Source organism: Ursus arctos, unplaced genomic scaffold (genome assembly GCF_023065955.2).
Source record: "Ursus arctos isolate Adak ecotype North America unplaced genomic scaffold, UrsArc2.0 scaffold_8, whole genome shotgun sequence".
Taxonomy (NCBI): Eukaryota; Metazoa; Chordata; class Mammalia; order Carnivora; family Ursidae; genus Ursus; species Ursus arctos.
In genome coordinates, this window is record NW_026623100.1 from 64695589 (window position 1) to 64709847 (window position 14259).

The 14259-nt window shown below is 56.6% G+C and overlaps 1 protein-coding gene across 1 annotated transcript; it reads left to right on the top strand.

Moving 5' to 3' along the window:
* The first annotated feature begins 652 nt into the window (after positions 1–652).
* SLC30A3 (solute carrier family 30 member 3) lies at positions 653–8828 on the top strand. Its single transcript, XM_057309113.1, has 8 exons — positions 653–885; positions 4287–4468; positions 5174–5320; positions 5416–5569; positions 6123–6321; positions 6568–6673; positions 6937–7071; positions 7981–8828. Exons 1-8 carry the CDS (start codon positions 791–793, stop codon positions 8127–8129), a joined length of 1167 nt encoding a protein of 388 aa, XP_057165096.1. The 5' UTR covers positions 653–790; the 3' UTR covers positions 8130–8828.
* Positions 8829–14259: the final 5431 nt, after the last annotated feature.

The following is a 14259-nucleotide window of genomic DNA, read 5'->3' on the forward strand; positions in this document are numbered from 1 at the left end:
TCTTCCTCTGGAACTCAGTTTACTCATCCGAAAAATAGGGACAGTAATGGATTGGAGGAGAACAGGAAGGTTTTGTCACCCAAAGTCTCTATAAAAATAAATGATAATGAGCGGTACAGTGCTTGGCAGCATATTTTGCATGCAAATTCCGACCCCACATCCTCCACAGAGGGGTTTCTGGCCGGAGTCCCTGGAGTTCTCCCGGATGTGTCGCTGCTCACCCCACACTCTGGTTCTCTCGAACTGGGTAATGGACCCGCACCTGTTTCTGCCTCTGTGTGGGGGGGCTGGACGACACCCCGCCCCCGTGCAGGCTTGCAAGGGGAGGTGTTCCTTGGGGGAAGGTTGGTCGGGAGGTGCCAGCCTTGGGGAGCTTGTCTTGGAACCCGGGGGCGGGACTTGGGTGGGGGCGGGGCTATGGAGATCAGGCGTTCTCTAGAACCCTGCGGGGTCTCAGAGGGCTCCCGTCGCCCCCACCTGGCTTTGGCACTGGGAAAAGGGGCTTTGGTTATGGGGGCGGGGCTCCGGGGGCGGGGCTTAGGCTTGGGGGTGAGGCCCGGGAGCCTGGAGGCGGGGCTTGGGGAGCTCGCCCCACGCGGGGCGGGGCTCCAAAGGCCGCGGGATCTGCAGTTCGGACTCCCCGCGCCACAGTCGCTGCAGTTCCCTCTACTCTGGTGGCCCCGCGGCCCTGCGGGGAGTCCGGGGGTCGGCTGGCCGCTCGGACTTGGTGCAGGGCCGGCCCCGCCTCTCCCTTCCTCGGTGGGGCCTAGACGGTCGGGGCCGCGGTGACATGGAGCCCTCTCCTGCCACGGGGGGCTCGGAGACCACTCGCCTGGTGAGCCCCCGGGATCGCGGCGGCGCCGGCGGCGGCCTGCGCTTGAAGAGGTAGGACAGACCTGGGCCGGCCCTCAGCCCGGGGGCTCCACCCTCATGCCATCCGTCCATTTCGTTGTCTCCCTCGGCGTGGCCCCGGCTGGCCGCCTCAGCGCACCGCAAGTCCCTCGGCTTCGCGGCGCCCGGCTCTGTCGTCTCCGGCCACACCGCCAGAACCCCCCGACCCTCCCAGCAGTCCGCTCCGCCTCCTCCCGGCCACGCTCTTTTTCTCGGTCCCGCAAAACGGCTCCCCGGCCGGTACCCCAAGCCTCCGGACCCCTCTGCCGCCCTCGGCGCATCCGACTTCCCCGCGAGCAACTGCCCCTCCGTCGGGCGGGAGTCCACGCCAGGTGCCCCGAAGTCTGCATTGCTCCACTGCCCTGGCGGTGGGAGCAGCTCGCCGCCCAGGCTTCGGAGCCCCCGCTGCAGGCCCCTGGCCCTTCCCTCTGTGCGCCCCGGCTCGGGGCGCCCCCTCCAGCCACGGCCAGCTGTGCGCACCCGGGCCGAAGATGGGCCCGGGCTCCACAGCGGTTCTTCCCGGCCCCTGGGGGGCGGCGGCCTCTGGGAAGCGAGGGGGTGGCAGGAAAGGAGCAGGTGCGGTCTGGGCGGCAGGGGGTATTCCCGGCTCCGCACAGACGGGGCCGGGGGCGGCGAGGTGTGAAATGAGGCGCGCAGAGCGGCCGGGACAGCGGGCCGGGGGCGGCCGGAGAACCTCCTCCGCGTCCCGCCGGCCTCCCGCGCCGGGCGCCCGCCGCTCTGTCCGCCTTGTCCCTCGGAGCGGCCGCGCCAGGCCCATCCTGGCCACCTCCGCTGGCCATTTTGTCTGTTGGCTGACCGTCCGTTTGTCTCGGAAATTTGACAGGCTCTCTGGCTTTTTCTCTTCGGCTTTTTCTCTTCCTTCATTTCTCCCAATCGTTTTGTTTCCCTCCGACCACCTTTCCCTTTGTCTTTGATGTGGTGCCTCTGTGTGTTTCTCGCTCTTTCCCTGGGTGGGGGCCGTAAACCTGGCTGGGTGGGGGAGTGGATGAACAGAAGGGAGGACAGACTTCCCGTCTGACTCCTTCCTGCAGGGGACTGCAGACGTGGGCAGCTGTGGAGGCTCCAGCCGAGGCACTGGCGTCTCTTCACATATTCTTTTGACTCTGCTTCAGGCCCTCGTCCCCTCCTCATAGTTCCCCTCTACCCACTCAATATTACTTGTTGTGTGTTGGGGGTTTCAAAGGGCCAGGGAGAGAAAACTGCCTTTCCTTCCCTCTAAACAGCATGTAGACCCCCACCCACATACACACCCACCCACACCAACAATGAGGCTTCTTTTTTTTTTAATGTATTTTTTAAAAAGTAGGCTCCAGGCCCAACATGGAGCTTGAACTCATGACCCTGAGATTAAGAGTCGCATGCTCTACCAACTGAGCCGGCCAGGCACCCCAACAATGAGGCTTCTTTAGTGCCCAATTCATGCAGAACAAAAGGGAGCAGCCTGTTGATGGGTGGCTACCTTGATGACTGGCTACTCTGTGCCTTACAAAAAAGGCATCTTGCCCATTGCCCCAAAGCCACACAGCCTCTGCTTGCTATCCAGACCCGCATCTCCAGACTCCCAGCTCATTTTCATTCTCATATGACCATTAGTCACCAAATCCTGCAGTATTTTCTGAAAGAGGCTCTTCCCTAACCTACCTGCCCCTCCTTTAGAATTCGGTGCAGGGAATCTGTGGCCTGGTCTATTCTGGATCCTTCCATCTCCTCTCCTCTCCCCCTTCCAGACTAATATACATCAGCAAGGTCATCTCAGGGCTTGGGATAGATATGTGAAATCAATCAGTGTATCTCCCTGATGTTCCTTTGAGTCCTCGTTTTCCTCCTCAGCCCTTGCCCTGGCTCCTGAAACTTAAAACTCCTAGCCACTGATCTTGTCATTGACATCCCATGTGTGTGGAGCCCCCTTCTTCACCTAGATCTCATGTTCAACATCTCTTCCTCTGTGAAGCTGTCCCCACCCCCACCCCAGGTGGTCACTCCCTCCCTGGTGCTCCAAAGTCCTTCACTCATAATCCTCCTGGCCCTGGCCTCTCCTTGCCTAGTAAGTCATTTGTGACACATCTGTCTCTCCCACTAGACTGGGTTTCACAATGTGTGTGAACTGCTTGCCACCTGAATCCCGGGCACCCAACTATGTGTATACCTCATTGAAGAATGAGGATGGGTTTCAAAGCCACCCTCATCTCCCTATCTCCTCTGCAAACACACCCAGAATCATACACATTGAGATTCTAAATCTTGGAAGAAAATTCCAAGAAATTAATCTACCTGCTGGCACTCAAATCTTCCCTGCAAGCACCAAATGTGCGCCCACCTCCCTCACACCTCAATTCACCCACTTGGCAGAGCTTTTCTCAGCCAGAAGGCTCCAGGCCTTCCTCCTCACTTTACTGCTGTGACCATGTTTCTATCTGGAGCCTTCGATTTTCACTCATGGGTATTCCTGTCACACGTCCATGAGTATTTCTAGGACTGTATTTTCTGTTTAGGTCCTTTGTTCTATGGAAGGTTCTGGCCTTGCTGGGGTTCAGGTTGGGTAGTCGTGGGGGTGAGAATTGGGCCAGGATGAACCTAAAACTCAGCCTGCCCTCAGTCACTGGTGTCCCAGGTGAGGCTCCAGCCCCATTCATTTATCAAAGGAGGCTTATGTCACCGTACAGTTAAGGTGGCCTCCGCTGGGGGCTTAGGGTCAGACCGAGGTCCAGCTAACATGTGGCAGCCTCCAAATCCAGTGCTCCTACTACTACCACCCCAGCCACAGCAGTCTGCACTTCGTCCTCCCCAAACCCTCCCCATCCTTCACAGCCCTTCTCATGGCGCCCCCTTCAGTCTCTCTGATTTCATCCTAATTCATTGACTCTGAGCCCTGAGAGCACTTTGATGGCAACAGCTACTTTCTTGCTATATTATCACAGCACCTAGGTACACCTTTGTCTTGTTCACCAAAAGCTCCCAGAGGTCAGCAAGATCCTGCTCATTTTGTGTTCCTTATGGTGCCTATCCATGCATTATGGTGGAGTCCGCTCCGTACCACCAACGAGCCGTGCGGCCTCCGTATGTCTCCTCCCTCTCTGAGCCTCATACTTGTAATTTCTGTAAAAAGCGTCAGACTAGACCATCTCTATGGTGCTTTCTGGCTGTGCACTTCTATGCCTGTGTGTATGAAGGGAACAGGGAGCTGGGATCTGAGCTGTTTAGCCCCCATCGGTCCTGTGGCCCTCAGTCCCCGAGGCTCCCAGGTTTGACCAGGCCTTGGGCCGACAGAGCAGAGCGAGTGTTGGGCCACAGCTGATGAAGGCCGGCTAGCGGGACTGAGGACCTGGGAGCGAGGAACAGGTCAGCCCCAGGCTGAATCGTGCTGCCCACCTCAGTCTCTTCACAGAGCCCTCGGAGCCCCTCCCCGAGGACCCCAAACCTGTGGAGATGCCCTTCCACCACTGCCACAGGGACCCGCTGCCACAGCCCGGCCTCACCCCCGAGAGGCTGCAGGCACAGAGGCAGCTGTGCGCCGCCTGTGCCGTGTGCTGCGTCTTCATGGCTGGGGAGGTGGTCGGTAAGTAGGACGGCAGCTCCGCCAGCCCCATCCTCTCCACCCCTGCCCGAACCACTTTCCACTCAGAGCCCCAGTGATGTTTGTGGGGAGGCGGGGGAGGCGGAGAAGGGGATGGCTGCAGGGGGGACTGGGTGCCCGGGACTCAGGAAGTGGGAGAGGGTGGGGGACAGCAGCAAGGGGAATTCAGGGCCAGGTCTGCGGCCGAGGGCCAGGGCTGGCTTCTCAGCACTAGCTAGTCTTAATTTTAAAAGTCCTATTTTCTTGATATTAAAAGGTGTCATTACAGAAAAACTAGAAAATGTGAATGAGTGAAAAGAAGCCAATAACCTCCCCCCCAATCCCATCACCAGAGAAAAACATATTTCACATTTGGGTGCAGGTCCCCCCAGTCTCCTTGCTTCTACACACACTGCCACAGTGCACACTTTCTTTCTTTCTTTCTTTCTTTCTTTTTTTTTTTAAGATTTTATTTATTTATTTGACAGAGAGAGAGACAGCCAGCGAGAGAGGGAACACCAGCAGGGGGAGTGGGAGAGGAAGAAGCATGCTCCCAGCAGAGCAGGGAGCCCGTTGCGGGGCTCGATCCCAGGTCCCTGGGATCAGGCCCTGAGCTGAAGGCAGACGCTTAACGACTGAGCCAACCAGGCACCCCATGCACGCTACTTTCTAACTGGACCCAGACCGTGCACTGCTTTACCCTTGCAGGTGGGTACTTGGCACACAGCCTAGCCATTATGACCGACGCAGCCCACCTGCTGGCGGACGTGGGCAGCATGATAGGCAGCCTCTTCTCCCTCTGGCTTTCCACCCGTCCAGCCACCCGCACCATGACCTTCGGCTGGCACCGCTCAGGTAAGGCCCTGCATGGCCCCATGAGCCTCTAATCTTACCAGAAGGTACCTCACAGGGTCTCGGGCAGGTCTCTGATAGCTTGTCTCCCCCTGCAGAGACTCTGGGGGCTTTGGCCTCTGTGGTCTCCCTCTGGATGGTCACTGGCATCCTCCTGTACCTGGCCTTCATCCGCCTGCTGCACAGCGACTACCACATCGAGGGGGGTGCCATGCTGCTGACCGCCAGCATCGCAGTCTGTGCCAACCTGCTGTACGTTCCAGTATGGAGCAGGCGCCATGGGGGACGCTGGCTCTCTCCCTGCCCCGACAGGCGTGCAACAGGCACACACAGTTCTCACCTGTCACCTGCCCTAGGGCTGTCTGAGGACAGACGGGAGGGAGACCTGGAATCCAGAGTCAGCAGACATTTACTGAGGGCCTACTGTGTACCAGCCACTCTGCTGGGGGCTTTCATCAGCACTGTCTCATTTGAGGCCCACACCCCCCCCCCCTTGAGGTAGACAGTAGCCACCCTAGTGTACAGGTAATGACACAGAACCCGAGACAGGCCAGGTGACTTGCTCAGGTGTAAGTAGCAGGGTCAGGATCTGAATCCATGTCTCCAGCACCAAGTACGGTACTTTTTCCCCCAGGCTGCGCGATTTGTGTCCCTTGGCCAATGTTTTCTTCCTCCTGGGGCTGGGAAAAGGGAGGACATAGGTGGAGAAAGTGCTCCCGGGGAGGTGAGGTGGAGAGACGTAGAAAGAGGGCAGAGGGGGCTGGAAACAGGCCGCCTGGGCTGAGCTGCTCTGCTTCCCCCTCAGAATGGCCTTTGTGCTGCACCAGGCCGGGCCCCCCCACAGCCACGGGTCTAGGGGGGCGGAGTATGCACCGCTGGAGGAGGGGCCGGGGGAGCCCCTGCCCCTGGGGAACACCAGCGTCCGGGCAGCCTTTGTGCATGTGCTGGGGGACCTCCTGCAGAGCCTTGGGGTACTGGCCGCCTCTGTCCTCATCTACTTCAAGGTACTGTGCACGCAGGCCTACCCCAGCCTTCCTCCCCCAGCTCCACACCCCGGCCCCCTCCTTGCACCCTTGGCCTCTCTCACCCCCCTCCAGCTCCCAGCTCCCCAGAACTCCCGGCTCAGGGCATGGTCCTTTCCCCTCAGCAGAGCTCTCAGGGGCCTCTCAGGTCCTGTTTGCCCAAGATACCCCTAGGTCTTCCTCTGGAGGCTTCCTGTTTCCTGGGCTTAGAGGTCTCTTTCTCTACAGCCTCAGTACAAGGCAGCTGACCCCATCAGCACCTTCCTCTTCTCTATCTGTGCCCTTGGATCCACGGCTCCCACCCTCCGAGATGTTCTTCGTGTCCTCATGGAAGGTAAATCCGATGCCACTGCTCCCCACCTAGGGCCCTCTCTGACCTCACTCCAGCTCCGACCCACCTCTCTTCTCTCAAGAGAGTGTCAGGAGAAGGCCTGGGTCCTGGGGTCTATTGCTAGAAGGAGGATTCAGGCACAGGGTGAATTGGGAGGGAGCAGTTAATGGTGAGTGGATACAGGATGGGGGAGGTAGAGTCTGGTGAGGGGCCGCCCTTGGGCAGGAGTGGCCTTGGCAGTAAGGCATGGCTGGTGCTGCTTGCAGGTTCCCCCCGAAGTGTGGGGTTTGAGCCCGTGCGCGACACACTTTTGTCAGTGCCAGGAGTCCGGGCAACTCATGAGCTGCACCTGTGGTCCCTTACGCTTACTTACCATGTTGCCTCTGCACACCTGGCCATTGGTGAGTCCACACTGGCCCTAGCCAGTTACCTCCTAGAAATATTTCCCCCCCACCCAGCCCCCACCACCGCCCTGGCCCCGTTCCCCTTCCACACCTGGAAAGATGGTCTGAGTTCCATCTCCCTTTCTTGATCTCTCTCTGACACATGTGCGTGTTGGAGACAAGGCACCCTGGACAGGGTGTTCAGGGGGGTGGGGGGTTCGCCTTCTCTGAAGTAGTGTAGAGAACCAGCAACCCTTTAAAAGATCACTAGTACCAAGAGGTTTGGCAACGGGCACAGTTAGGTAAGTGGTGACCGTGGGGTATCACTATTCAAACTGATGATGATGAACACTGTGTGGCAACTAGGAGACATGTTTATGGTATGATGGTAAGAGAAAAAAGCTGAATGTAAAATTATATCTACATTATGATTCAACTATTAAAAATATATATGGTGACTCACAAGCTGACAAAGGATTTTTGAGTTTCTTCCAGATGCAAGAAGCAATCAGAGACATGCAATTTGGATGCCAAAAATATTATACTTTGTGGGATAGTTGATGGTAACTCTAGAGGGACAATGGGAGAAAATATTTAACATCTGGATTGTCTTGGAGAGTTGGGCGCTGTGGCTGCTGAAACGTACAGCTGTAAATGGGTAGTCAAAGAGCAGAAGAGAATAGAAAAATAAGAACAGTGTGGCGTGTTAGCATGGTGGCGTGGTTGATCAGGGGGTGAGTCTCTCCAACCTCCTCTTGGGCATTTTTACGCTGTTCATACAATACAGACAGAAAATAAAGCCCCTCACTCAAGCCGGGCTTTAATGCTGTGCAAGCCATGGGGTCCCCCTGCACCCGTCCTTATCTTGGCCCCTGCCTGGTTCCCGACTCCCCTGGGAACCTGCTGCCTCTTATCATTCTCCCACAGACTCCACGGCGGACCCTGAAGCTGTCCTGGCTGAAGCCACATCCCAGCTCCACTCCCGGTTCGGATTCTCCAGCTGTACCCTGCAGGTTGAGCAGTACCAGCCTGAGATGGCCCAGTGCCTGCGCTGCCGGGAGCCCCCCCAAGCCTGAGCCAAGGCCCCGCCCTCACCCCACTGCCAGGCCCTGGCTCAGGCCCGGACTCTCAGTACCTGCCTCCCTGCTCTCGCAGAAGGGACAGAGCTGGGCCCGTACCCCTTCCTCTCTCCCTCCTTCCACCGGCCCACTCCCTAGCCCCCAGCCCCAGTGGGCAAGACCAAAGTGTGTGGGGGGGTGGGGTGGGGCAGGGGTCAGGCTGAGCGGGAATCAATTGGTGGGGGTGTGTAGAAGTCCCTTGGTCCCCCCTCCCTGAGGTTTGGGGAGCACAAGCGTCCTTTCCATGCAGTTCATTTGTCTGTGTGGCAGGCTGGCTGTCTGGCTGGGGGCATCTGCCTGTCTGTGTGCTGTTGGTGTGCCTATGCCTGGGGGAGGTCAGCAGGGGCCCCCTCCCCATGTGGTCCTCGCTCTGTCTATGCAGGAGCCCCAAAGCCCGCACTTTGTCTGTGTGTTCTAGCCCTGTGGTTTTGTCTCAGTGTGTGTGTGTGTGTGTGTGTGTGTGTGTGTTTCTTGGTGCTGTGGCCTGTGTGTCTCTGTGCCTATGTGGCTGTGCTATGGTCTCTCTGAGTCTGCACCATCCATGTGTCCTTTTGGGGGTCTGTCTGTCCATCCCTCTGTTGGTGCTGTGCCCTCGGCTGTCCCAGAGAGAGGGAGGACTCCGCCGCAGCTCCACCAATAAACTTGTGTCTAAGTGCAGTTTCGGTCCCTGTACTGACTCATCAGGAGAGGCACAGAGAGTCCCGCAGCCAGAGTGACCTTCCACAGCCCTCCTACCTCCTACCCAGCCCCTCCACCCTCTCTACCCTCAAATATCCATTCCCATGTGGGCCCAAACTCACCAGTCCCTTTATTACCCTCCCCTACTCCACAGCCTGGGTCTCCGGCTCAGGGAGAGCCTGCACATGCCCTGGGCTTGGTTGCAGGAGAAAGCTGGAAGGCAAGGAGCCAAGGGATCCTGGAGAGTCAGTCCTAAAGTCTCCCACAGGCCATCGTGGCCTCAGGCTGGTCAGAGGGAAGCTTAGTCCCGTTGGGGGCGAGTGGTTGCACCACATGCTGATGTGGGCCCGGTTCCCAAGCTGTGTAAGGCGTCAGGGGAGGGCCCCAACCCTGGCTGACAGCAGCCAACCCCAGGCCAGTTTTGGGCTGCGGACATCAAGGACCTCTTTTACCATTATTCCAAACGCTTTGCCTTAAAGAATCTCATGTTTTGACAGATTTAGTCTTTATAAGCCAAATTTAAGGGACTACTGTTACTCTTCAGGGATCCCTTAAATTTAAGGGATTGTGGATTTTCTCTTTCAAGAAATCACACTCTTTGTGCTTTGATTTTAGAGCTAGTGCTTTGGATCAGCAGGAGTTCACGGGCCTTGCCACCCTAGATGGATACACTTCCAGCCTGAAGCAAAGATCCTGAGCATTTTCATTAGCCTGTGCATACTTCTGTAAGGCTTTCCTCAGCATCATGGAAATAGTCTTTTTTTTTTTTTTTAAGATTTTATTTATTTATTCGACAGAGATAGAGACAGCCAGCGAGAGAGGGAACACAAGCAGGGGGAGTGGGAGAGGAAGAAGCAGGCTCCTAGCGGAGGAGCCTGATGTGGGGCTCGATCCCATAACGCCGGGATCACGCCCTGAGCCGAAGGCAGACGCTTAACCGCTGTGCCACCCAGGCGCCCCTGGAAATAGTCTTTAACATAAGATGATCTTTTAAAAATTATTATAAAAGCAATATATGCTTGAAGAGTCCAACAAAGGAAAGGTGTATAAAGTGGAAAGTGAGTGTTTCCCCTATTCCACGATTCCCAGAGGTAACTGCTATTCACCATTTGGAGTCTCTCTGCCCGTATTTTTATGTTCGTACAAACAGTTCTTCATAACAACATAGACGGGATCACTTTATAGGTGAGCTCATGTAACCTGCTTTTATGATTCAACCACACGTCCTGGCTGCACCTTTCCATGTCAATACACATAGATCTCATTGCTCTGTGTAAGGTGAGGCTTTTGGAGTCACTGAAAATAGGCCTCCCTACTCTGGTCTCCAGCTGCAGCCCCCTCCCCCCAAGGCTGGGTGAGTCTCGGCTGGCTGGCCGGCTGGCCTGAGTCAGGCGTGGGAGGCTGGGCTGAGGTGAAGGGCTGGCAGTCCATCACACTCCGTGCCGCTGAGGCTGCCCCAGCTGCTCTCCATGCTTTGCTCGTTCCTGATACTTTCTCATTTTACGACTCATTGATTAGCGGCCCCAAGCGACAGGATGGGGGTTGCGAAGAGGGAGGAAATGGAGGGTGGGGAAAATGAGGATGAGATTTTTCACCCTAAGACCAGCCTGAAGCTGCAGCCCCACTCTTTATCACAATGCTGGGTCCCTTTGCTGGGGAGGGGACACAGTGTTCAGGGCGGAATGAGACCTCACAAAGGATGCAGTCCATCTCTGCCCCACACTCTGGCAAGATGAGGAAGCAGAAGCTAAGGCTCGGAGGAGGAAAAGGACTTCCCCAAGGTCACCCAGCAAGTGACTGGGGCAGGAGCAGAGCCAGGGTTCTCACTCCCACTCAGGCCTCTAGGAAGCTCCTACCCAGTTGAATTTCTCAGTCAACCTTTGCTCAGCTTTTTCAGCAACCTGCTGCCACTGGCACGGCAGGTTCTGGGGCTCTGGACTCGGGCTTCTTGCTTCTGCCGTGGCCTTCTATTAATACACTGGTCACTTTAACCTCTCTGCCTTCCTGTTTTCCTAATTATAAAAAGAAGGATTACATAGCACTGTGGGCGTGAATGTGCCCAGTATATAGAGGGCATGTGGGAATAGGTTCTCTTGGGTGGAATCCAGGATGCAGGGGAGAGCTTTCAGAGGAACAGGGTGACCCCGCACCCTCACAGCAGGGACAGGAGCCCACATTTACTGAGCTTCCACCGGTGCAAGGCACCCTAGACGGTTTTACCTGCACTTTACAGATGGAGGAACGGAGGCATACCTGCTCAAGGTCATGCAGATAATGACTCAGTTCTGGCTTCTCTAAATCCCCAGCCCTTTTACACACCGCCCTCCCTTTCCACCCATCTCCCGGTTTCAGGCTTTGCTCAGTCAGGGACGAGGAAGGACAGAAGGATCAGGAGCATTTTCCCTCATTCATACAGTGCTCCCCCCACCCCCTGGGGAGTTCAGGAAATCCTTATCTGCAGGAGCTGCCCGCATCCCCCCATTATCTCCCCAACCCACCTCCACTTGCTTATCCAGAAGGTCCTTTCCTCTTGGTGCCCTTTCCTGATGATAAAATATGTGGTGGAGGGTGAGCTGAGGAGCAAGGGCTGGCGGGGAGGGGACGGAAGGGAAGGCCAGAGCAAGAGCAAAGCCGGGGAAGGGCCCATCCATCAGCCCAGCCCTGGCAGCTCTTTACACAGGGGGTTAACCAGGGGAGGGGACGGGAGAGGGCCGCCTGTGAGGCAGACAGGGACCCGACAAAGATGGGGTGGAGGGGGGTGCGGTGGGAGGGGCGGGCCTGTCATGCTGAGAGTGCAGTTGTCGGCAGTTGTCGGGAGTGTTCGAGAGAGAGACGTGAGACCGAGGAGCAGACAGAAAAGCCAGAAGCGGGCTGTGTGGCTACGGGGAGGGGGCGTGGGAACATCCGGGCCGAAGGGCAGGCCCCGCCCCCTCGCGGTGGGGCTCACCTGGGGCCCGCTGGCCGGGGCGGGGCTGCACCCCCGGGTCCGAGAGAGACCTGAACATCCAGCTCACCAGGGGAACGGCGTGTCTGGGGCCAGGTGGAAGCACTGGGTGATAAATTGGTCTCCCTCTGGGGACCCTGCTGCCTTTTCTGGAACTTCAGTGAGCTGGGAGCCGGTCCCGGCCGCCTTTAGCCAGACCATCCGAGGGGGAGCAGCGCCCCCCTGAGGCCCACGCCATGATAGCAGCGGAGGCGGCCAGAGGCCGTGGAGGATATAACTCAGGACCGAGGCTGGGTGCGAAGAGCCCTGGCCCTGTTCCTGGCAGATTCCCCCTCCCCTGTGGAGAACTGCATTTAGGGAGTTCCCTTTGTACTCGAAGGACTCTTTGTCCCCAACTCTGGGCGTTCCCAGGGCCTCCCCGTCCCTGGTTTAAGCCCAAGGGCCATCCCGTCACCACCTGACCGACACCTTCCAAGGGGTGCTGGACAGTGGGGCAGAGTCTGAGGCGATCACAAATGGTCCTATAAAGTGGGCCCTGTTGCTAGAACCAGCCAGAGAAAGTGGGCGGCGAGATCGCGCAGCAAGGAGGGGTTCAGGGTGGCCAGAGCCTGTGTCTCTCTCCTTCAGCCCCCTACTCCCTGCCCCTCTCTCTGCCCCAGCCCTCCTCACCGCTCTCTGGCTACCACATCCTGAAGCCCCAGGAAGTAGCCCCCATTGGGCCTGGAGAAGCTCACTTAGAGAACAGGTCTTGTCCCTGTCAGGGTGACCCTCTGCACTAGGCACCAGTGTGAGGCCACTGTGGCCACCCCAGGAAGGACACCTCTCCTGGCCACTCATGGGCCATTCCCCTCCTCGACTCCTGCACCAGAACTCCCACTCCCTGCGGGAGACTTTCTGGTCAATTGCCAAGTGGATGCCTCAGGATGGAAGAGAAAGAAAGTGCAGCCATCAACACCCTCTTCCACCCTAGCTTAGTACTATGCTCCTAGGGGGAGGCTGTAGGTTCCTTGTACGAGACGGTTTCCATTCTTAAAGGGAAACAAAAGCTTCCCAGAATAGAGCAGTGTAGGGGGCCTCCAGGTGCACCCCTTTGGAGTTTTTCTCTCCAGTTTGGTGCTGTGCCCATGACACCTGGTCCCGGGGATTACTGCCTGACTTTCTCTCTGATCCGAACAGTCTGAACATTCAATCCCACTCTCTTGTTCTCTTTGGCTCAACCAAGACAGACTATAAATTTTAAAAGGACTGGAGCCAAAAACCTAAGGAGAAACAAAATGGAACCAAACCCAGGAACTAAAAGACAGTTAAAGCTCACCAAAATAAGCAGGTTTCAGGCCCTGCACTATCAAACTTGCTTTTCCTTGGCCCAGAGATTGCCTCCCTCTTCCCTTCCGTCCAGCCCACCTGCTGCACTAGGGCAGGGTTCGGGTCAGGACTCGGTCACACAGGACTTCTGGGAAGCATGGGGACGGGGTGAGATTGCTCTGCAAACCGCACAGGGCCGGACGGAAGAAGGCACTGCTTTCCCATGTTTGCCTGGCACTTAGTAGACACTTGGTAATGACTGTCAGGAATGAAGGGATGAGAAGATGGTAAATGAATGGGTGTGGGGTCATACAAAATCTATTAAGTGCCATCTTTTTTTTTTTAAGATTTTATTTTTAAGTAATCACTACACTCAACGTGGGACTCAAACTTACAACCCTGAGATCAAGAGTCACATGCTCTACTGACTGAGCCAGCCAGGTGCCCTTATAAAGGGCCATCTTAGTCCCCAGGCTCCCACCCATAGGCCAAGGGGCCAGTGCCTTGCAAGCTGACTCTCCAGCGCAAATCTGCAGCAGCACTTGGTGGTAACTAACCAGGTGCCCCTCTAGGAGGAAGTCATTGATACTGCCAGAGTCCCGCACGGTGGGTGACACGCCTATCCCCTGGTCCTGCCGTGGACATTGCTTCCCCACCCCTACCACAAGCTCACGATGTCTGTCTTCCTGTTGAGCCCCACTCCGTGACCCTTTTATTACTCTCCTGAGGATTCATCACAGCTTTCCCAGCCTTTTCAGGACTGTCTCTGGTCCTAATGCCACACCCATTTTTTCCCTTGCCTCTTGGCAATGACCTCAGCTTCTAGACTAGCTCCTCACGAAGCCCATGAAATATGGTGTCCACCTTACAGCCACAAAACATCAGAGTAACTACCATGACCAAGTCCATGCCTCAGACTTCATTCTCTTTGACCTACTGCGGGATCTGGCTGTTGACACCTTGCCCCAGACCTCACACACCAACTCTGGGACTCCTTGAGGGCTTTCTTCTGCGTTCTCCTCCCCTCCTTTCTGAGATTCTGCTCATTTCTCCTTGCTGTTATTCTCTTGGTGAACTAATACAGAGGTACATATTTAAAGAGCTTCGATTACCTTTATTTATTCAATTTGTTTATTATTTTCGAGAGAGGGAGAGCAAAAG

Bases quoted from the DNA above. Each gene is read 5' to 3' on its own strand.
- SLC30A3 (XM_057309113.1), top strand. From the start codon at position 791: ATGGAGCCCTCTCCTGCCACGGGGGGCTCGGAGACCACTCGCCTGGTG. The intron at 6,322-6,567 runs GTACTGTGCACG...CTTTCTCTACAG, and splicing joins CTGTCCTCATCTACTTCAAG to CCTCAGTACAAGGCAGCTGA. The intron at 7,072-7,980 runs GTGAGTCCACAC...ATTCTCCCACAG, and splicing joins CTCTGCACACCTGGCCATTG to ACTCCACGGCGGACCCTGAA.